The sequence below is a fragment of the Sminthopsis crassicaudata genome, chromosome 1 (assembly GCF_048593235.1).
Source record: "Sminthopsis crassicaudata isolate SCR6 chromosome 1, ASM4859323v1, whole genome shotgun sequence".
Lineage (NCBI taxonomy): Eukaryota > Metazoa > Chordata > Mammalia > Dasyuromorphia > Dasyuridae > Sminthopsis > Sminthopsis crassicaudata.
This window is the reverse complement of record NC_133617.1, coordinates 650,652,290-650,677,493: the sequence shown is the minus strand read 5'-3', so window position 1 is coordinate 650,677,493 and position 25,204 is coordinate 650,652,290. Positions and strand designations below refer to the sequence as shown.

At 36.0% G+C, this 25,204-nt stretch overlaps 1 protein-coding gene across 2 annotated transcripts in view; it reads right to left on the bottom strand.

Moving 5' to 3' along the window:
* The window catches only part of ADAMTSL1 (ADAMTS like 1), a 380,756-nt gene that overhangs the window by 41,780 nt on the left and 313,772 nt on the right, over positions 1 to 25,204 (bottom strand). For both annotated transcript variants that reach the window (XM_074282966.1, XM_074282967.1), the window contains exons 21-23: positions 21,031 to 21,159; positions 8,791 to 8,970; positions 5,725 to 5,859 (exon numbers count right to left, since the gene is read on the bottom strand). In XM_074282966.1, coding sequence (XP_074139067.1) covers positions 5,725 to 5,859; positions 8,791 to 8,970; positions 21,031 to 21,159 — 444 coding nt within the window. The remainder of the gene's footprint in view (positions 1 to 5,724; positions 5,860 to 8,790; positions 8,971 to 21,030; positions 21,160 to 25,204) is intronic.

The window sequence follows — 25,204 nt, the reverse complement described above, 5'->3', positions numbered from 1 at the left end:
GATACTTTCATCATTCAAAAGTTGGAAGAAGCAACAATTGAGATACTATTCTAGATATGACTAACTTTTCTGGGAGATGAGGAGAGGAGCATATACCTAAATTCTGAGGGAACAGATTTCTGTGGCTTCAGAGAAAAGTTAGATCTCACAGACTGAAGAAACAGAGCATGCCAGTCCAGGAGGGATGGAAAATATTGAAGAATAAAATTCTTAAGACACAAAGAGAAACAAGTTTAATGGGGAGGAAAAACTGGATTTTTCTGAAGAGACCTATATGCACAGGGATGCACAGGGAACCCATTAGTCATTTATTAAATTAATTTAAAAAATAAATATACAGAAGATGTAAATAAACACAAGTAATAGATGATGACTATAAATTTGACATGGTAACAATTGTGTCAGAAATGCTATGACTCAAAATGAGCTCAGCTTGATGAGGGAAGCTAAAGACAATGAGAAAAAGTTTTAAAGCAACATTGGGGCAAGATGGTGGATTAGAGGTAATCCAGGTAAATCCTGCCAACATTCTTCTTCAAACAAATTTTAAAATGATGGCTCAGATAAAATTTTGAGGGATAGAGCCAATAAAAGTTCAGGGCAAGACATTTTTTCAGACTAAGACAACTCAGGAGATTGGTAGGAGCAGTCTGTGAGCCATGGGTGGCAGTCAGCCTGGAATAATACAGTGTAATACAAGGTATAGCACCAACAGGTCCCATAGGTGTTTATTACAATGGCAGCAGCAGCTTTAACAACTCTCAGCCCAGAGACTGTAAGAGAGTCAGACAACTGGTCAGAAAAAGAATAAAAGAGGGGACCATTGGGGACACTGGGTCCAGCTGGTGATGATTGACAACTCTATTGCCCATATCCACTTCTGGGTCACAATTCCAGGGTGTTAGCACTTGTGGCTACAGGGGAGTAGGGGACTTTGAAGGGTAAAGATCAGTGTTGAGCACATCTCTCCCAGGATATCATTATCTAGGAAGTCATGGAAACTTGCAGAAATAGTTCTGCAATCAGTTCTGGAAAGAGCAGGATATAAGGTCTGAAGCTTGTGACAGTGTATCCCCATATTCAGGTGAGCAGAGCGCAACTTTAACATAAAGTTCAAAGTCAGAAATTGGAAAAATGAGCAAATAGCAAAAAAAGAAGTACAATGTATTGCACTTTTTTTTTGATTGTTATTGTTTGCTCAGGGAAGTTTAAGACATAAACTCAAAAGAACATAACAGTATAAAAACAGCTACAACCAAAGTTTCAAAAAAAGCTAACTGGATCCAAGCCCAACAAAAACTTTGTAGACGATTAAAAAAAAAGAAGAGATGAATTGATGGAGTTGAAATTGGGAAAAGAAATGAGAGTGATGCAAGAAAATTCTGAAAAGAGAAATTAACATCTTGGTAAAAAAGGCACAAAAGTTCACTGAAGAAAATAACTCCTTAAAAAGCAGAACTTGTCAAATGAAAATGAAAGTACAAAAACTAATTGAAGAAAAAATAATTCCTTAAAAATTAGAATTGAGGAAGAGAAGCTAATGACTTTGTCAAACATCAAGAACAATAAAACATTCAAAAGGATGAAAGAAATAGAAGAAAATATGAAATATCTTTTTGTAAAAACAAGTGAGCTAGTAAACGGATGGCAAAAAGATAAGGATTAAATGATTAAAAAAAGAATCTACACATCATATTTTAAGAAATTCTAAAGGAAAACCACTCTGGTATCTTAGATTAAGAAGGTAAAATAGAAATAGAAAGAATGTACTAATCTCCTCCTGAAAGAAATCCCTAAATGAAGACTCACAGGAATATTACAGATAAATTCTAAGGTCCTTAGGTTAAGGAGAAAATACTGAAATCAGCCAGAAAAAAACTATTTAAAATATTGTGAAACTAGTCAGGATCACACAAGATTTAGCAGCTTCCATTTAGAGCAATAGAGGGCTTAGAAGATTATATTGCAATCAAGAATAATCTATTCACCAAAACAGTATAATCTTCCCGTGGAAAAAATGTTCATTTAATGAAATAGGAGTATTTTCAAGCATCCTTAATGAAAAGACCAGCACTATAGAAAATTTGACATTCAAATATAAAACTCAAGAGAAGCATAAAAAGGTAAATATGGCAAAATGTAGCTCCTAAGGACGTAATCATTATTAGAGCAGTTAGGAATCTATATAGACAGAAAGCACAGGCATGAGTCAGTTATGCTGGGGTAACATCTCCCCATTCCCCTCCAATGAAAGGTTGAGAAAGAGGATGCACTGGGAAAGGGTGGTAGGGAATGGTAAAAGAGGGAAATTTTTTAACATAAAAGAAGCATGTAATGAAGAGCTTTTATAGTGGAGGGGGGAAATGAGAGGGTGGAGAAAGTGGTAGGCGCCTCTTAGAGTTGGTTCAAAAAAGGAAGAATATACACACAGAGTTGGGTATAGAAACTGCTTACCCACTAGGAAAGAGGGGAATGGGATAAGAGATAAAGGGAGGGGGAAAATGATAAAAGGAAGAACATTTTAAAGGAGGCAGTGATCAGAAACAAAACAGACTTTTGAGAACAGAATTTAAAAACACACAAAGAATAGAATAAATAGAAGAAAATGAGATCGAGGAAAGTACACAGTAATCATAATTGTGAATGTGAATAGGATGCATTCACCCATAAAATGAAAAGATAGCAGAATGAATTACAAATGAAAATCTAACAAAATGTTGTTTACAAGAGATACACAAAACAGAAAGACACATAAACAGTTAAAATAAAGGGCTGGAGTAAAATCTCATGCTTCAGCTGAAGTAAACAAATCAGGGGTAGCAATGATGATCTTGCAAAAAGCAAATTGGGTTTTTCTAGTTATATCTTGGCGACATTTCAGCTAAGAAGGAAAACTGAAAAATTTTATTTACAAAACATGCATGGGTAGTTTTTCAACACTGACCATTGCAAAACCTTCTGTTCCAACTTTTCCCCTCCTTCTCCCCCCCCCAAATGGCAGGTAGTCCAATACATGTTAAACATGTTAACGCTTGTGCTAAATACAATATATGAATACATATTTATACTATCATCTTGCTGCACAAGAAAAATCGGATCTAGAATGAAGGTTAAAAAAAAACCTGAGAAGGAAAAAAAATGCAAGCAGACAATAACAGAGTGGAAATGCTATGTTGTGGTCCATACTCAGAAAATGACTTTTTCTAATTGTGCTTTAGTCTTGCTGGATTTGTGACCAGGTCATTAGATTCCCATTTATGTATATGATTAAGGATCCAGCCATGGAGGACCTAGTTTGTAGGGAATGAGGATTATCATAGATTTTTGATATTAAGGAAAAATAGACAGGGAAACTACATTTTGCTAATAGATACCATAGACAATGAAGTAATACAGAATTTTGGGGGGGAATAAGTTTCTCTGATAAAGGTTTCATTTCATTCATATAGATGTTTATATTTCCTATATACATTCCATATATTCCATGTATATTTCATGTATATATGGATTGTATGGATAGATATGGAACTGAGTCAAATTTAGCTTTCTAATTCTGACTTTTTGTACTTCCCTCTGAGGGTTGTCCACTTCAGCCAGACTTGTCTAATTCCTTGTCCCTGGTGCTCTCATGCAAAGAACTCTTCTTTTTACCTTTGTTCACACCATTTTCCCCAAATGGGGCATTTATGCCTATGCAAATCTTCCCCCTCCTTTGAGACCCGCCCCAAGAATGTAATAACAAGGTCTTGGTACATCTTGAATCACTGAAGGCATTTAAAGAACTGTGACCTGACATCATCTCCCAATCCATTCTCATGCAGCCTATACATCATGGCCTATGTCTAAAATCACAGAGATGTGGTGACATTCCCTGCAGGAGTCCATTACTCTCAGGTACATGCATGTGGCATTTTTTTATGGAGACTGACTCACTGTCTCGCTTACATGGAGCAGGGCTAACTACAGATTAGGGTATTAAGATGTCCCTTAACTATTAGATTTAAACACTGACATAAGGAAACAAAGAGCTATAAAGCAGCATTGGAATGTCACCACATAAACCACAATAAACTCTTATTGCCCATAGCTAGCAGGAGACAAAATATTATTCCAGAATATGGAAGACAGAAAGTAAAGCTATTATGGGACAGTGCATACATGTTCATTTTTCCAGGGGACTAAAGGGTACCACAGTCGCCACTGACAGAAATTGAACCTCCAGAAAAGGGGAAAACATTACTGAAAACCAGTGCTATTTAGTGATAGAGCCTGTCTTGGGAATTGTTGAATCAAAATAAAGAATTTTATTATGTACATATGATACTGAAATAGGCTAGTTAGAAAGAATTTGCTATCTTAAGTCTAAATGAAATGTGCAACAATATGTTTTTAATGTGGATTTTGATTTATATAACCAAGCCAGCAGTTAATGCCAAAATTTTAATAATTATAAAAAATAAAGCAGATCTACATAAGGAGGCAATGTAGCAAAATGGAATGAGCTTTGGGGACTTGGGTTCTGATTTCAACACACTAGTTCAGTTGTGTGATCTCCTTTGGACTCAGTCTTGTCGTCTCTAAAATGGGTGTAAATATTCCATGGCTTGCTTATTTCATGGGCTTATTTTGAGGAAAATGCTTCCTCAGCCTTAAAATCCTCCATAAATTAAAGTTATTATTACATATTACTTTACTATACAAATCACATTTTTTTTAAAAAATTGGGTTTTTCTAGTTATATCTTGGAGACATTTCAGCTAAGAAGGAAAATGGAAAATTACCTTTTCTAGTTGTGCTTTAGTCATGCTGGATTTGTGACTACATCATTAGATTTCCATTTGTGTGTATGATTAAGGATCCAGCCATGGAGGGTATGGTTGGGAGGGAATGAGGGTTGTCATAGATTCTGATATTAAGTAAGAAAGGAGGCATCAGGTGGCACAATGGATAAAGCTTTAGCCTGGCATTAGAAACACCCTACTTCCTCTCCAGATTCAGACATTTAGGAACTACATAATCCTTAGCAAGTCACTTAACTGATGTCATCCTCCCTGTCCAAGTTGAATGAGAAATATAGCTAATGAAAACTCCTGCCAGTGAAGGCTATAAGAAATGGGAAATAATGAGCAAAGTAGTAGAACTGCCTGCCCCAAAGTGCCAGGACACTTTCAGCTCTGATGTCTCCAAGAAGAGAGAGGTTATTGAGCTTCCCATACCTGGGAAGTCATATTGGGTATTCAATAAATGGGGGACATAGGCTTTTTATAGTCTGTAACCAATATTCCTTCTTCCTATGGTGCTGGTAATTCTTCTAGCTTTATCCTAGAAGATAGAAGTCAGTGGGAAATGGTGGGGAGCACATTTTTTACAAGTCAATAAGCCCAGAGTATTCTTGACCTAAAAAAAAGTATGAACAGTCTTCACATTGCAGCCAAAGTAGCCCCTCACCCTGAGAGAACCTTGGAGTAGAAACTCTTGTTACAACCCGAGCAAAGTTGTATTGGAAACTAGACAAACTAAAAGGCCAGACAGAATTGCCCCTACCTTGTGGAAAATTAGCAAAAGTTTCCACTGGGTGAGTCTGGATTCTCTAGGCAATGAGAGGATTTCCTGCTACCCTACTGTTGCTGCCTCCCTCCCTCCTGCCTATACATAGTCCCCCTTTCCATAAATTCAATCTTGTTCTGGAATCATTCCAAGAGCTTCAGAGACTAGACTACTCACCAAGGACGGCAGAATTCCCAGGACTCAAAACCAGCTGTGTTCCCAGAGGAGAAGTGAGCACAGAGGGAAGGTTGGGTCCATTGGCTGAAAGCAGGGCCTTCATGTCTTCCAGTTGAGAAGGAGGATGAGGGGGATCTGTGGTCAGAGAAATGATGAATCAGAGCAGACTAAAACATGAAATCTAGTACCTTTAGGAGGAGTGGGGAAGAGGAAGACATTAGGTATTAAGAGGTCAAGTGTTTCTGTTGCTGGCTTCTGAAGGGCATCTTTTTAGTGGAGACATCCATACTTTCCCTAGGGTTGGGATCTGAGTTACAGGCTTAATACAATGCTTGAAAAAACAAGACTACTCCTGATAATTAGGCACATTACTGTATGGATGTTCCTAACTTTGTGTCAAAAATGTGTTTCTGAAAACACAAATTGAGTTTTTATCAATCAACCCATATTTTGAAGATCTTGCAATATTTATAAGCAAAAAAAAATCCCTTTATAAAACTTAATAATGATCTATCTTCTCATTTCCTACTTCCTGGCATTTGAGCATGCCTTGAGCAATACACTCCTTCCTCAAATTTTCTTGCAGCACATTGTTTAGATATCTCCTTTGCCCCCATCATGCCCCAACTTGTATTATATATACTATGTTATATTCATGTCCTACTCTTTCCCCCAGAAGAATGTTAGTTCTTTGAGAAATAATTGAGTCATCTTTGTCTCCTTAGCATCTGGCATAGTGCTTTGCGCATTGTTAAGTACTTAATAAATGTTAGTTACTTATTTCATTTCAGCTAACCATTGGATAGCCAAGGGGAAGTGACTTAACCATTCTGTCTCTATCAAATGAGGCTGAACTAGATGCTTTCCCAGGTCCCATTAATCTCAAAAATTCTCTGAATTCTACATGTCAGCCATGGTATCATGAACTGAAGCCCAAATCCTCTGTTCCTTAAATTCTTCTTTGAAATACAGAATATTACAAGTCTATTGCTGTGGTAAGCGTTAAGATGCTTTTATACTCTTATGTCTAAAAGCAGATTGTAAGAGCTCCCCAAATGGAAGCCAATCCATCTGTTGCCTCTCTGGTTCTGCTTCCTGTCCCATACCTATAGAGCTCATAGTGAGCCCTTAATAAATGTTTGCTGAATGAATGTAGGTCTGTGTTATTAGACTAAAAACAAAACTAAAGTTTCAATAGTTGGCACTGGATCTTAGTTTTTTTTTTTTTTTTTTTGAAAAAAAAATTCCACTTAAAAATTAAATTAGTTTTAAATGATTAACAAAGAAAATGAAACCACTTTTATATTCAGAAAGTACCTGGAATAATGAATGAACTGCGATCAATAAACCAAGGTTATTCTGATAAAAAAATGCCCTGAGGTGAGAATTTAAATAGCAATTTTCCGTCATATTTGATTAAAGTGCGGAAGAAGTAACATTCCCCAAACAGTCTTTTCACCCACTTTTCAATGGCACCATAGTGCTAAACACAAGTTCACAGAATACACACACTTCATTATCAGACCTACAGTAGCAGCTACACATCCTGGTTAATCTTTCATCTCTCCATTAGTAGAAAGTGATGAGGAAGTGTTATTAGGGAGTAAAACTCCATCAGTAAGTACCATAAATCAGTGAGGGGTAATGGTCCCACCCAGGCTCTGGGCTCAACAACGGCTTTTTGAGTCCAATCGTCCAGCTAGAAGTTTAACTCATGACTGTGAAACTGAACACAAAGTAAACTTCATCCTTCACTGAACTGAGTTATTGTTGCTTTCTGAGATAATTTGGGGCTTATATAGTCACTGGTGAGCTGCAAGCCCAACTGGGGTGCGTGGTGAATTACTATGAGCAGGTTTTTGGAAGCCAGAGTGAGCAGAGACTTCATACTAGCAATTTGGTAAAACTAAAGCCTAAATTATTTCTTCTACTAAATCATTTTGATTCTAATAAGAACCCTTTTTATATGAGGGTAGGTACCAGATATGCCTTCTACTAAAGTTTTCTAAGACCTTACTATGACATGGAGATGCTTCTGGATTCTTAAAGACTTTGCTGGTGGAGCAAGCTCTGCTAGACATTACCAAGTTGAATAAAGACTGGTGATAGGGGATATTTGTCTGTCTTTCTGCTGTTTATCTTTTGTCCAAGGAGCTAGCCTGGCTTAAATCCAGAGAGCCTCACTGCCAGGTAAACTGCCTGGTTATAAATTTTTCAATCATGTCAAATCTTGATCATCTTTAAAATTTACAGAGAGGCTGTAATTTGTTTTAGTGAAAGGCATCCTCCCAAAAAATTAATGAAATTATGGTATAAGAAATTCTTGCAGTATTGAACTAGTATGTGTGGAAATATAAGACCATTTATGTTGCTTTCTTTCCCCATGGATAACGGCAGGTGAGTTATGCTTGGAGTTTGTGATAACACTAGTAGGCCCTAGACATGAATTGATGTCAGAAACTTTTGTATGTAATGTAACTGATTGATTCATCATTTTGTGCCAGAGCCATAAATGAGGACCTGAAGGTAGAGATGAGGTGCCTGAAAATATCCAAAGGTGCAGAGATTTTGGTTAACTTCATTTGATTTATTCTTGATTGGGGTATTTGTAAGGGGCGTTAACTCCCTTTGCTTTACTGGGTGTAAAACTGTATTCCAGCTAGAGTCCATGTAGGAGCAGTTGAAGTGGGTAATGTCATTTTTTACTGGGGAAGATAAAGATGGAAACTCAACCCAGCATTTAGCTCTGCATCATATTGTCTTTACTCTCCATATAGGAATGAGGATGTCCTAATAATTTATATGTTAGTCACCAATATTGTAGTTAATCTAAGATGGTTAACCATAAATCTCTCTTTTTTTTTGATGCTCCAAATCTTATTACTGTAACATTATACATTTAAATTCTTTTCATCTCTTAACTCTCCAGGGTAAAGGGAGAAGTTAGGGTTAGTTTAGGTTACATTGATTGTGTTTGGCAAGAGCAGGGAGAGAGGGAGGAGGACCTGGTGTGGATGTTTTCAACTGAACTCCTGTCCACAGGCAGTTGACCTTGCAGCTGTTTACCTAGTATCACTAGCTGAGTGTTTTCGGTCACTTCTCCGTGAAGATTGACTGCTCTACAGGAGTACAGCCCCTGATCAGAAAAGGAGACATTTGTAATAGACAGGGAGCCATCTTGCAGGTGGTGCAGGGGAGCCAGTTTGCTTTTATTCCTGAACCAAGTGATTTCTACTTCAGGCACACCTAGGAAGAAAAAAAATAAACTCATGAACACAATATGCACAGCAGGTGAACAAGGAGGCATTCACACAGTCAGAGAATGCTTGCACTTGATACCCTAGTACCTATATAGGATCATGCCTTTAACTTTGACACGCCTTTAACTTCTTACTAGTTTCCTGATTATTAAATGGTGGAACAGAATTTACTTCAACAAAGAACTGAGGTGTGTGTGGGGTGTTCCTTAACTTTGAGGAAATTGAAGTGGAAAGTTAGAAACTATATATATATATATATACACACACACACACACACACACATATATATGCATATATATATACACACTTCTCATGGTCAACCTGTTTATAATTTTATTATGAAATTCTTTTAAAAGTTCTTATGGAGTAAGGGTCTATTTTCTGGGCTTCTATTAAAGTAAATAGCTACTTCCAAGTCACACAAGGGTGTGCTGGAAAATGTTTATCAACTGACTCTCCAAACAACCCACTCTTAGATTTAATTTGCATCACTAATATCTAAGTAATCAACAAAATAATTAAGTCCAGATATGTAGTATTTGCCAAATTCCAAGGTATAAATGCTCACAATGAAAGTTTAACAATTGATTTTACTGTGCTTGCTCTAGCATACAAATGAGTATTAATGTTATAATGAGGTGGCGGGCCAAGGATTGGCTAAGAGTACTTTGAACTCTTTGGAAGAAAAATTGTTATAAAATTATAACAATTCTGTCAAAATGTTCCTAGCCCTTGTGACAGTAATGAGAAATGCTTATTGAAGTAATTTGGAGCTCTTTCTCTGTCTCAGGGGCTCACCAATTAATGCTGAACTTAGTGCAGACACCTGATTGGATTAGCCCAAAGCAGCTCAGAACTCCCAAGCTTAAGAGATCTGTCAGCCTCCCCATCCCAAGTAGCTAGTAATATGGGTGTGCCCCACCATCCCTTCTCACCTGGATGATTACAATGGCTTCCTAATTAGTCTTTCTGCATTATCTTCTCTCTCAATACATCCTGCACATGGATGCTAAAGTGATTTTTCTAAAGTATAGATCTAACCTAGTAATTCCACTGATGAAAAATAAAATACCTTCTCTTTCCCCCAACAACAACAACAACAACAACAACAACAACAAAAACCCCAATCTCCAGGATTTATCCACTATCTGTAGATCAGATAGAAACTTCTCCGTCTTTTAAAACCATTTATAACTAATCGTTTCAGGTTTATTATACATTACTACCTTCCCCCTTTATATACATTCTATGGTCCAGCCAAACCAACCTTGGAACTTCATAAATTTCCATCAGGCTTTGCTCAAGCTTCCCCTCTCTCCATACTCTCTCCCATGCTTATGTACCAACTCCTTCCTTCCTCATTTTAGAATCCTTAGTCTCTTTTAAAGCCCCAGTGCCTGAATCCTTATCCCAGATGCCTGTGCTTCCCCTCCCCCAATCACCTTTCAGTTATTTTTGGTATATATTATTATGTCTCTTATGAAAGAAAAAAGAATTCTATCTCCTGATTCTATTACTTTATTCTCCCTGCCTGGAATGTACACCCTCCTCACTGTCTTGAAGCATCTCCAACTTCATTCAAACCACAGTTTAGGAGATACCATCAAAATGAGATTTCCCAGATCCATCCATTGGAATTACTTTGTATGTATGGAATGTTGTATTCCTCAGGAGAACATAAGCTCTATGAGGGAAGGGACCATTTCATTTTTGCTTTTGTCTTCCCAGCACTAAATAGAGCGTTTTACATGTGACAGGTATTTAATAAATGTTGAATTAAATATCATACTCCCGCCCCTCACCTTCTTTCTGGCTTATTTTGACCTTTCTTTTCTTCCTTTAACAAATATTTATTGGTCTCATTTGGGGCTAAATAATGAGCTCTTCCTATCTATATCTATGATATATCTATATAATATATCTGACATATCTATAACATATCTATATAATATATAATATGTATATAATGTAACAATATATAATATAATGTGTCTATAATATAAATCTGTAATGGATCATCGCTGCTCAGGCTCCTCAGACTTGAGTTCCTTCTCAGACAATAACGCTTCTCTTTGTTTTGAGCTGTTGCCTCATTGCTTGTGTGTGTTCACCCATTTATCTGGCAGCTGCTCTTGATTTAGTCTGTGTTTCTTTCCTTCTTCCACTTGGTGGTTTGAAGATGGGCAGCCCAAGTGTTTGGCAATCTGAGATCTCTGATCAGCTGGGCAAAAGATTGATTTGTTCTCTTCTATTATTCTGCTGATGAATCATAATGGAATCAAAACCACCTGGAAACCAGCACGTTAGCTGGGGAAGAGGGAATATCTCCTGAAAAGGGATGAGTAGTTTTGGTCCTCTGAAGTCTTCTCACACCGGTAGCTCACACAGATTTGCTATAATCAAATGACTCACTTGTCTATTTGAGAAGCCTGACTAGCATGTCTCTTCCACAGAGACAGATGAGGGGACGGGTAGTAAATGGAACTTGCTTTTCCAGGTATCACCACTAGGGAGAGCAAGAGTATTACATGAACTTATCAATAACGACTTGATTAAAAAAAAAACCAAAAAAACCCCAAAAAACAAAAAAACCCTACGCCAAAACTCAAGATGTAAGCCTAGTTTTTAGTTAAACTTTAAAAGAAAGTGCTAATACCAATTAGGAGAAGAATAGCTCTGCAAAGTAAGCTGCAAACAAAAGCCTCTGCCCTTATTCTCTCTGGTAAAAATAAGGGAAAAAAAGGGGTCACCTCAAAAGAATACCATCTGTAGCCAATTCTTTTATTGGACTTTGAATTGTTCCTTTCTACATGGACTGTATAGGTCTCCACTAAGGAAGGGTCTGAACTTCCAGTTTTTATTCCCTGAAAGGAATTAATGACTTCCAAAGAACATGTGATTCATAATGAGGGAGCCTGCCTAAATGGACCTTTAGTTCTATCAATAAATGCTTTTTAAATGAACAAATGACCTCGGCTCTCAACCTGATTTTACTTAGAGCAAGGGGCCAACGTTTGCCTCTCTTTGTGAGGTTATGCCTGTTTTTATAGTCATGCCCTCAAAGGCCCTGATCCCTTTCTCCATATTCTTAATTCCAGATGGATCTCCAAACTATAGATTCTAAATCTGCTACACCATAACACTGATTTCTCATTATGTCACATACAATGGTTTGGGCACAAACAGAGATATAGAATTAAAATAGGTGATACCATAGAGCCAGTGTGTTGGACTTGGAATCAAGAAGTTTTGGAATACCATCTCAGACTTTTACTAGCTGCATGACCTTGGGCAAGTGACAGACTTCTTTGAATTTTAGTATCCTAACCTCTCCGCTTTTATCTCCTAAAATGCAGTTTGCAGTGAAGTCTAAATGACATAATGCATTTAAAATGCTTGAAAATGTCACATAAATAATAACTACTGTTGGCATCTCCAACTGGCTGGCATCCATTCCTGAAGGTGCTAGGATTTATAATTTGCAAGAAAACTTAGGAGACATTTGGCCCAACTCTCATTGTAAAGAGCAGAATATTGAGAATTGAAGAATGGAAGTCTCTTGTTCACGATCAGTTATATGGGTAGCAAGAAGCAGAACTGATATTTGAACTTAGGTACTTTTCTAAAATTCCATTGGTTTTCTTCCATCATGTTGCTAATATCAGTAACATATCTGTATATTTATGTATATTTCCCCCTTTTCCTGCTATGTTCTCCTTCCCCATCACATCTTCCTGTTGACATTCATTAAGGTCCAACTCAAATATCAGCTTTTCCATTAACCCATCCCCAACCGCATAGAGAAAAGTGATTTCTTCCTTTTAAGAATACTATTAGTGATATTTTTGTATGTTTTTTTAGAATAACCAAATTCCATGATCTTAGAGCTACCTGAGTATGCATTTTATGTCCCTAATTAAGCTATATGCTTCTTGAGGATAGGTTTCATATCTTATTTATCTTTATATATTCCATGAGTATCTACCACAGGAAGTTCTTCATTGAACTTTGGCATTTCAGTGATTAAAATAATAAGTGATTTTGATTACTTTATACCTGCTGCCTTTATTTACCAAACAGGGGTCATTTAGACTGACAATATAATATGGCATGCATTTGTTATAAAATAGATTCTTGAAAACACTGAATTAAAAACTTGGAAAACTGCATTTAAAATCAGGGAACTTGGGTTCAAATCTGCCTCCTCTGTTTAATTGTGTGACACTGAGCAAGATACTTTCCTTTTCTAGGCTTCAGTTTCCCATCTATAAAATAAGCAGGTTGGACTAGGTGATTTTCTAACACCTAACTTTATTACTTGATGCCTTACTGCCCTGCCCCATCCATAAAATAGGACATCAAATCAACTTATGTTATGTATTATGTTATGTATTATGAAATGGGTTGAAAACATCAGAAAAGCTGCAATGTCAGTTGGTGGAATGGAGTTTATATTTTTTTTAAAAAAGAGAAAAGTCTTGAACCTGTCTCCATACTCTTTCAAAAAACAAAACTCTAACAAACTTAAAGACTTTCTGATTATTTCTTGTGTAGAGGGATGATCTGCTGTGACTTAGAGGCACCTGTCAGCACGCAGTCTTTATCCCCGCCCCTTGGCAGTTGTGGCAACAGCAGCAACAGCTCCCATAGAAGATAAATTCTACAGGAAATAGTTCTTTGATTTATTCATGAGCTCTTCTCTCCTGAAGAGTTGTGTTTAATGGATTTTTCTACAGGAGCCAGAGCTGTACATTTTGACCCAAAAATAGACTTCGTTCCTAAATTTTTGGATATGGTAGGGTTGGTAGCATGTCCGCTTTTGGTAAAGCAAGATCTGAGCCATCAGCTTGAGTCAAAGAACAACCCTTAGGATGTCTTGTGGAACAATATCCAGTTACTTTACTGCTGGCTTTGATATATCTCAGAGATAATCAGAAAAAGAGAGTTAGAAACAATGAATAAGGAATCACAGAATTCTGGGAGGCATCTTTTCTATATGACCAAAATAGGTTTTGAAAACTTTTACTCTCTTATTTGTCACAAATGCCTTAAATAATTGACATTTGTGTCTCTTGAAAGAATCCTAGTTATTAAATAGTGTTTCCCTCATGCTGCTACTTGTAGCAAAGGCCTTCCCTCTTACAATGCTTTCCCTATCAGGTGTATAACTTTTTAACGCTTTGTTATATCTTCAGTCGGGTAGCTAAGTGAGGCAGTAGATAGGACATGGATTCAGAAAGAGAAGAGTCCCCTCCTGTGTTCAAATCTAGCCTCATTCACTTAGTTATTGTGTGACCCTGAGGAACTTAATTAACTCTGTTTTCCCCAATTTTTCAACTGTAAAATGGGTTGGAGAAAGAAATGGCAATTGTAGTATTTTCTATGTCAAAGAAACCTCACATGGGACCACAAAGAATTGGATATAATGGAAAAAAGACTGAATAACAACAGTGACGAAATCATCAAGCAGAGATGCTTTGAGGAGAGATATGATGATATCACTACCTATGAAAACGGTTTAATAAAATCTATGAATTTATAAAATTAATATGGGAGGGACCTAAGAATCACTTCATTTTGCAGATAAAGGAAACTGCAGCATTGAGAAAGGCAATGAGTTGCCTAAATTGAAAGGTGATCATAATTAGTAATGACAAATGCAAGGAAATTAGGAAGCAATACAATGCATCACAATCATTTAACACCTACTGAATACCTAGCAAGACATGACCTGGTGGCTTGAATTATATATCAGAAGCTCACTATCTTTCAAGAACTGAAGGAAGACAAATCCCTATAGTATAAATACAGACTTTAAACTATTCTGAGGAACTCAGCCAATATACTGTATTGGAACCAGACCATTATTACACACTGAAATGTTGCCCACAATCTCATGGACATCACAATGATTCATAAAAACTTAAGAAGAATGTTTTTAATATATGTCATTCTCCCAAATACTCATAATTTCCAAACTTTATGGAATGAAAAGCTTTTGAAATATGGAAACATGGCCAAGGAGATTAAAATCATGGGGGGAACAGGATGAGATATACATCATCCCCATTGTTCGGTCTGCTACTGGAGTTATACCAAGGATGTTTCCAGTGAGCCTACAGAGGATGAGGTTATATCTCAATGCTTTTATTCAACTGCAAAAAGCAGTTATCTTATCTTTTTGTGCAGTGGTTCATAGAACATTGGATATGAAAGAATAATAGCAAAATTATGACTTGTTCCAGGGCCATTTTCATCTTAACCCCACTGAAAAAGTTGAGAAAATGAGATGATGATAATTATGATGATGAAGGTAATGATAATTATTTAGGATCAGGTGACAGCCACAAGAAATTATATAAAAGTCATTCCTAAGGAGCATAAATTTGTTGATCAAGCAGATTTTGCAAGGATGTGGTGGAAAATGTATAACATATGGGCAGGATGCAAAAATTTAGTATTTGTCAGATACTTAGGGAAGATTTGATCAATAACTAGAATGATATACAAGAAGTTCATTATATCCTTCATGAACCAATATATGGCAAATCCTCATATTACAAATGTAAATATACAAACATAAATCCCCATATTACAATTGCAAATCCCCCCCAATTATTGAGAATTCCATATGTAAACTCTAAAAGAACTATGGCGTCATTACAAATAGAACCATTGCCTGCAATCTCTTGAATGTAACAATAATCCATATCAATTTAAGAATGACATTTTCAAAAGATTCTGCCATACTGATTATCCCCAACCTATATGTAATGGAAAAAATTCAAACTATAGAGATCTTAAGAAGAAATTGAAACCATGTGGTAAATAGCATAAGGGACATGTCATCCTGTCTGCTGCTAGACTGTCTTTAAGATGCTTTCAATGAATATCTGAAAGATGAACTTACATTCCAATATTTTTATTCAATTACAAAAAAGGCATTTTTCTATTTGTGCTCTAGTTTGCATGACATTAAATATAAAAAAAACCAGAAGGGTAAGTGTGGCTTGTCTTTGGACTATTTCAAGTTGAATATCACCAAAAATGTGGAAAGAATGAGATAATTCATAATGATAACAATAGTAGCTGGCATTTACTTTTGAGTTTGCAGAGCACCTTACTAGATCTGTAGTAAACAGCAAAAATCAAATTCATCCAGCACTCCTAACAGGTTTCCTGGTCACAAATCATCTCCTTTTTCCAATCTGTTTTCTCTATAGCTGTCAAATTGATTTTTCTAGCATCAGAAGCAGATTATGTGATTCAGTGCATAGGACACTGGGCCAGGAAGAGCTGAATTTAAATCTAGCCTTAAACATGTAATAACATAGAACCCTTGGAAAGTCACTTGACAATTATATGCCTCAGCTTCCTTATCTGTAAAAAAAAAAAAAAAAAAAAAAAAAAAAAAAGATAATAATTGCACTTACCTAAGAGGTTTGGTGTGGGGACTAAATAAGATAATTGTAAAGTATTTAGCACAGTGTCTGGTTCATAGTAGGACTTAATACTTATTTTTTAAATGTAAATCTAACCATGTCAGTCCTCTAATCAATAAATTCCAGCAGCTTCCTCTTGCCTTTAGGGTTTTAGGATGCTTAAAAAAATACAAAGGGAGTTTGTATTGTAAGTCCTTCTCAACTTGTACCCAACCTCCCTTTCCTACACTCTACAATCCAGCCAGACTGTCCTTGATGTTTCTTACACATTACAATTCATCTCTTGAGTACCTTTGCATTGACTGCCCCTGAAATTCATCCTCACTTCTTTCCACATTTTTGAGTCTATAACTCTCTGTCAGAATTCCAGTGTCATGCCATTGTCTAGATGAAGGCTTGTTGATTCCTTACAACTGCTACTGTTCTCTCTTTATATACATTTTTGTTGTTGTCCAGTTGTTTTAGTCATATTCGATGCTTAATGACCCCAATTAGGGTTTTCTTGGCAAAGATATTGCAGTGGTTTGCCATTTCCTTCTCCAGTTCATTTTACAAATGAGGAAACAGAGGCAAACAGGGTTAAGTGATTTGCCCAGGATCACACAGCTTCTAAGTGTATGAGGTTGGATTTGAACTCAGGTCTTCCTTACTCCATTCCTGGTGCTCTCTTCCACTTCACTCACTACCTAGCTACCCATATTCATTTTACATATACTTTTGTACCTGTCTCCCTGATGGAATACAAGTTTTGAGGGTAGGGACTATTTAATTTTGGTCTTTACATCTCTAGTGTCTAGTTTAGCATCTGAAACCAAGTGAGGTACTTGATAAATGTTATATTAATACACAGATCAATTGATGAACTAACTGTAACTCTTCAGGGGCAAATTATTCTGTCAGGTTGCATTGTCATTTTCAATACTTGATGAAATATTTCTGCTTATGCCCTTCCTATTTTTAGCAGAATTCTTCCAATTACATTGATATAAGATGAGTTTACAGAATTTGTCTCTGCTACCTTGCTTGTTTACCATTTTCTCCATAAGGTTTAATTAGGTGGCAGTCAATTACTTTTGTCACAGTATATTGTGATATGACAGATTGAACAGAGAAAATGGACTGAAAGATACCAGAAGCTTTCTTTTACATCAGAAGACAGACTATAGCCTGGTTATAATTCCTACCAATTTGCATGAATTGTGCTTTTTAGTCAATGCAATGCTCTTTTTAGTTTAGAAAAAGGAAGTAAACTAATCAGTCTTGAATTTTTCACTTTGATTTATATCATATCAGTAACATAATGTGACCTCTTGTTGCTTAAAATGAACCATTATGATCACAAGAGCTCGAAAGAAGATATGACTATAGGATTAGTAAATTTAATCTCCATTGAGCTGTCTAAAGAGTCACACTGTAATTTTCCTCCTTTAATCACAGGGAGAATAAATGAACTCACTAGACTTTGGCTTGGTTGTCATGTCATAGAGGCCATCTGAATGTTTTTTGTTTTTACTCCTTTGGCAATTTTTCCAGAATCACAATCTGGCTAATACCAGTGCACTGATTAAGTAGCTCCTTCATAAATTTGTGTTTGAGTTGTTGACAATAAATTACAGAAACACACTTTGTAACCATAAATTTTTCTACGGGAAAAGCATCAATGAGAGATGAGAGAATACTTTCACTTATCATCATTGATTGTCTCAAACTTGTCTTTGTACAGATTTCAAAACACATCTGTCTTACCCCTTTTAGTTTAGTCAATTAGTTCTTTTAATCATCCCGAAAATGAGCTCTTTTTACTCTTGGTTTCAGATCCATATTTGGATCTGCCTTTATCCACCTGCCAAATTATCTTCAAAACAACAAGAGGCCCAATAACTAGATATTCCTCTTAGGTAGTGAGAAGTGATGCAAAAAAGCCAGAAGAGCTGGTTTTGAGTCCCAACACTAGCCATTTACTTGCTATTGTAACCTCAGGGCTAAGTCATTAAACTCTGAATCTCAGTTTCCTCATCTGTAAAATAATAGGGTTGGACACACTGAAAGTTAGCATTTGATGTAAACTCTTTAAGAGATCTTATACATTGGAAGGAGATGGCAGAGCAAATGCATTATTTGTTCTTTTGTTTGGTTCTACCCTGTGAAATGCTAGGGATTTTAGAGAATATCTTATTTCTCACTTTGCAAATTTATTTGTTTTTTTTTATGTGAATTATTAAATTTGTAATAAAGCTAATTTGTAAGGTCTATTTTCTAAATTCCTACTATGGTAGACACTATCCTTTAGTCAAAGGGATTTGCTGTTGTCAGAAACCCTAAAAAAGGGAAGTAAAGTGTTTGTTCTTCACTAGAGTCTTGAAATTGGAGCAACAAAGCCATGGGTTTAGATCCCATCTTAGATATCTAATAGTTGGGTGACCAAGGGCAAGTTATTTGGCCCCTTTGAGCTTCAGTTTGGGGACCAATAATATATTTCTGGTATTACTAATAATAATGTTGTTCAGTTGTTTTAGTCATATCTAGCACTTTGTGACTCCATTTGGGCGTTTTTGGCCAAAAAAAAAAAATCCTGGAGTACTTTGCCTTTTTCCTTCTATTGCTCAAATTAACAGATGAGAAAAACAGGGTGAAGTGACTTGCCTAGGGTTACACAACTAGTGTCTGAGGCCAGATTTTGAGGTCATGAAGATGAATCTTCCCAACTCTAGGCTCAGCTCTCCATCAATAATTATTAATCATATTAATATTATTAACTAATGTTAGACCTCTTTATGACATCATGAATTTGTTCATGAGGTTTTCTTGACAAAGATACTGGAGTGGTTTGTCATTTCCTTTTCCAATATGTTCTCATTTTACAGATGAGGAATTGAGCCAAATGGGGTGGACTTGTCTAGGGGTTACACAGCTAATAGGTGTCTGAGGCCAAATTTAAACTCAAATCTTCCTGACTCTACATTTTATTCTCTGTATAATCATATGAATTTTATTATCAAATAATACTATTAATAATATCTCTAATAATTTATTTGTATCACAGGGTTGTTGTGAAGCTCAAATAAGATGATACATGCCAAGTGTTTTGCATAATTGATACTACTATGTCAATACCAATTATTGTTATTAAGACTCAAACAATTTTGCCTGATTGATCAGAAAACCATTGGGCTTTTTCTGAAGAGTGACTTAATAAAGGGAGGAAAAAAGAAAAGGACTGTTATATGTTTTTCAATAAGAAAAAGATAGCTCAAAGCGGTAGAGGGATGGCTTTGAGAGATCCATACAATAGGAAAAGAAAAAAATCTCTAATTAATTAGAAATTATGAATAAAATTATTATTATAAAATTTAAAATAAGTTAAAATTTATATAGTACTTTAAAGTTTGCAAAGCACTTTTTACATACTACTTCATTTAATCCTCACAATATGAGGTTGTTTCTGTCATTATCATCTCTATTTTATAGATAGGAAACACAGGAAGATTTAAGGGACTTGCAGTATTCAAACTTAGGTTCTCTCTGCTATTCTGGTAGCTTTTTTTTTTTTTTTTTTTTTTGTGGAGGGCCTGACAATCATATTAATTGGCTGATAAAGCCTGGGAATGGGACAATGGTAGAGAGATTTGCATATATGAATGATGACTGAGATGGGTGAGTGTTGACATCCCATCAGTATATATGTATATATATATAGATATAGATAGATAGATAGATAGATAGATAGATAGATAGATATTTAAGACAGTTACTGGTTACAAGGGTTTGGGTACTGTTTCCCTACTGCATCAGATTCAATTTCTGCAAAGTAGGTAAAATGGAGTTCATAACTGGTGAGTCATGGAGACTTTTCAGAGATTTCAATTGAGATTTTGTACTAGTAAGATGTTGAATTTGTTGATTTATTTATTCAAACAAAAATTGTAAACAGCCAACAATATGTAGCCCATATCTGATATTTGTTAGATAAAATCTATGTTCCTCAGGCAATTAATTCCTTAAGACTTATCTACTAAGTTGTCTTCTGGAGTGGTGAAATCTCCCCCATACTTATAGGATCAGAGATCCTTGCCATCTAATAAGCATGCTACTGTGCTAAGCACTGGGGATAATTAAAAAAAAAAAGTGAAACATAACACCTGTAATGATGGGCTTTTAGGACAGTAAAGTGGAAGAAGAGAGAACAAATAAACATTATAGAAGAAATACAACAGAGATGCATAGAATGAAATATCATGTAGTAGATACAGAAGGCATAGTAGAGAGAGAGCCTAATTTGGAGCCAGGAAGACCTGAATTCAAATCCTGCCTGAGACACTGTCTTAACCTTGTTGACTTCAGTTTCCTTATCTGTAAAATGGGGTTAATAATAGTACCTAATTCAAAGGGTTGCATGAAATTCAAATGATATAACATTTATTATTATAACATATAGTATATATATTATCATATATAATATATATTATTATTATATTGTAACATGCATTACAAAACTTGGAATACATAAATGATATTTAGGATCTCATTGCTGACAAAAGGAATATTCCTGGGAGAAATATTTAGATCAGAATGCTCCTAAGAAAGGATGATGAATCATTTCTCACCTGCAACTTGGCAGCTGATTGTCACATTTACGCCCTGGATAGTTTTAATGATACTCCCCACATCAACTGTGACAGCAGGTAAGTCTGTATTGGTCACAGCCATCCTTGATGTCTTCACTAATGGTTTTCCTGGAAATGAGAAGCAATACCATATGTTACAGGAAACAGACACAGCAATGACTGGGGAGATCGCATTTGTAACAGAATGGACTAACAGTTACTGAGGTCTGGTGGTCAGGGACAGATCTAAGCAAATCCATTTGATGTTAAACATAGTTTCCTTTTTTATTATTTTATTTTACTACATTGTTTTCTTTTTATTATCCTTATTGAGTCTATGGTAGAATTCCTTGACCTTTTTTGGTCATATGTAATTATTTTTTTCTGTCTTGGATATCAATTTTTAAAGAGGGATCTGATGTTCTAAGGAAATGTTTCTTTCCATTTTGTTTTGTACCAAGAAAACATGCTTATCAAGTAATATTGTATGGTATAGTTATCAATTGTGTCATCCTACTATGGTATAAACTCCATGAGATCATGGACCTTGGTTTATCAAATCTTTTTATTTCCATCAGCATACAGCATAATTCTCCGTACATAGCCTGTACCTAATAATAAATGTTTGTTTAAAAATGCATAAGAGGTGCTTAGGATACAGAGATATTTGAATCTCCAGAGGTAGCTAGCCTTCTTTCCCTCTATTGGTAAATATAGTGATTTAATTTAGTTTTGATTATTGTGACATCATTATGACCATTGATTCTTACGTAGTGATGCCCTCAAAGGCTATTAAAATCAGGACAACTTAAATTACCATTGAGCTACATTTCTTCGCATACTATACTACATTAGTTATTGTTTTCTTTGGTTTACAAATAATTAGCATATAAGTGAAATGAGCAGATCCTGGAGATCCCTGTACACAGCAATAACAAGATTATAGGATGATCAATTCTGATGGATGAGGCTCTCTTCAACAATGAGATGATTCAGACCAGTAACAATGATCTTGTAATGAAGAGAGCCATCTACACTCAGAGAGAGGCACTGTGGGAACTGAGTGTAGCTCACAACATAGCATTTTTACTCTTTTTGTTGTTGTATGCTTGCATTTTATTTCTTTCTCATTTTTCCATTATGATTTTATTTTTCATGTGCAAGATAATTATATAAGTATGTATGCATATATTTAACATATTTCTGATCATGTTTAACATATATTGGATTACTTGCCATCTGGGGAGGGGGTGGGAGAAGTGGAGGAAATTGGAACACAAGGTTTTGCAAGGATTAATGTTGAAAAATTAGGGGCAGCTAGGTGGCGCAGTGGGTAGAGCACTAGCCTTGAATTCAGGAGGACCTGAGTTCAAATCTCAACACAGACACTTAACACTTCCTAGCTGTGTGACCCTGGGCAAGTCACTTAACCCCAGCCTCAGAAAAAGAAAAAGAAAAAGAAAAATTATCCATGAATATGTTTTGAAAATAAAAAGCTTTAATAAAAAATAAAAATAAAATCCCCAAAACAAATACTTAGCATACAAAGATGTCTCAGGACTCATTAAAGTGGGTACAATTTAGCTTGATTTATAAAAAATTGAATTCTTCCAGAGAGCTGTGCTGTTTTACTTGGCATTTTCTCTCTCTCTCTTCCCTAATAAAATATCTATTCTCTGTACATTTTACATTATAGTAGAACACAAGATGGTTTGCCATGTCCAGTTCAGAAGCTGATGGTCTTACTATCTGTCATTTTAGAACAAATCACTTATATCAGCTGTATAAATCACTGGGTTCCTTCATGGACATTCTGTATTTACTGGACATTTGTACCTACCAAGGAAAACTTGAACAATACCCTAAGACCTCTAGCGACTAGTAAAAATAATGGCATATTATCATGGACAGCTAGTACCAGCTAATTGTGTAATCTTTTTAGTTATATGATTCAATAATTTGAGACTGTAATTTTGTCTATTTGGATACTCTTCCCACCAATAAGGATCACATCTCTCTGACTCAGTAAAAGTGAATAGTATTCTAGAGGAATTGTTGCCAAAATATTGCCTTATGGCCTAGCTAGTGATAAGTCTCTCCAGGTGTTAGCTGGGCTGGTCCAAAGACAACAGCTGTCCAATCCAACTAATAGCTCCTTTCTCAAAGTCCTTCCAGACTGGTGGGACCTGGAAGAGCTTGTACTACTCTGCAGTCATATCCTTAAAAGACAAGGGTCACCTCCATGTCAAATGATTATCCCATAACTCTGGAAAAAATGTATAACTTTGGGAAACCAATATGGATTCAATCAAATCAGAACTTTTATTTTCCCGTAGAAACCTGAGCAAATTCTCACCTTTATAACTGCTGAGACTGTTCCCTCAGAACAGAATTCTGAACTATTAAAACCATCATCTGGTTCACTCACAAGCTAACTAACACAACTGAGGAATAACTTCAGAAATAACCGCTAGAGTGGAAGACTCAACAAGATTTTGTATACTTTATTGGAGTTACTAAATCAAAAGGGGAAAGGATTCTAGAAGAATTGTTTTTCCAATGAGGCTTCTGAGATTTTATTTCTTTATGAAATACTATATATGTTGACCATTAAACCTATAAAAAGCAGAAAAAAACCTTAGGTCCCAGAAGGAGATATTTTCCTGTCTTTCTCCTCATTTGAAAAATTCACGTAAATAGGACCATGCTCTCTTCTTTCACTGGGAGCTATGCGCTTCCCTAAGCCCTTGTCTTCTTTCTGTTTTCCACTGGTGATATTTGTGAAATGTCAGGAGTTACAGTATCTCTTTTATGATATTTTAAAATCAATGACAACCTCAAACTTCTCCCGTATGGTTATGACCTCACTGATGGTCTACACCTGGATAGCTGCTCATCTGCATTGGTAAGTGGAGCTAAGCCATTGATCCAGACTGAAGCAATTTACTGGGTAACTACTGCTTTCCTTCAAATCCTGCCCACACCAATCAGTTCCTGAACTTTCCTAAGCAACTTGGCTGAAAACTTAATCTGCCTAGCTAAGGGGACTCTTAAAAGTTGTATTTTCAGCTTCATGTGTGCACACTAGAAAATTTTCACTTAGTTTATTTATGTTAGAACATAAACTATGGATTCGTATTTCAAAAAGATACGGGGTAGAGATGGGTAAAATTTCAGTATGAGCCTTCTATACTCCTGGGAGAGAAATGACTCAGTAGATTAAACCTGTTGTCCAAAAGCCAGGTAAATTACAGATTAGAGAGGAAGTAGGTAGACATAAACTGAATTCTACTGGGTTTTTGACTGTGTGTAATGTATATTGTATAGTGTAGTGAGCCTCCCTGGCCAGTCTATTCCAGCTTTGTTTATCAGACCACATTCTGAACAACTCCAATTCTTGGGAGGTATATTGCATACATCTAAAAGACCCTCAGGTGGATAAGTTAATTATGGTAATATTCTGATGTGCTCATTCAGATTTTAAAGGCTTCAGGTTGAACTAAGACCTCTTTGAACTTTTCTGAATAAATTGGAATCCACAGGGGACCTAGGTCTGGACTTTAAGCATATTCTCTGAAATAAAAGTGAACCATACAACTTGCGACCCTGAATATTGTTTGGGGTCTTGAGGTAACTAGGCACTCTCATTTATTTTATTTCCTTTCTGAAACTGATGTTAATATGACTAATTAAATTCATAACAATCTATATTGAAAAAATCTATAATACCAATATCTGTTATATCATATCAGTTATTCTCTCCTTTAGTGTCTTTTTTTCCTGAACCATTTGCCAAAATGGACATTTATTTAGGAAAAGAGCTTACAGACAAAAAGAAGAGGTGACAGAGGGAAAGTGGTAAATTTGAAATTTGGGAGAGCAATAGGGTTACCAAGGAAAGGAGTTTGGAAGAATCCATTAAAGAGATATGCCATGAGGCTTGTGTATGCCATTGATTGGCAGGTTAAATCCATAGAAGTTTAGTAAAATAACCAGAGTTAACCATAGTAAAGAGAAAGATGTTATTAAAGGAAAGATGTTTTGAGGAGGGAGGAAGGGAGAAGGAGAGGGAGAAGCAGAGGGAAAGGGAGAAGTAGAGAGAAAGAGACAGAGAGAGACACACAGAGAGAGAGACAGAGAGAGAGAGACAGACAGAGAGACAGAGAGAGAGAGA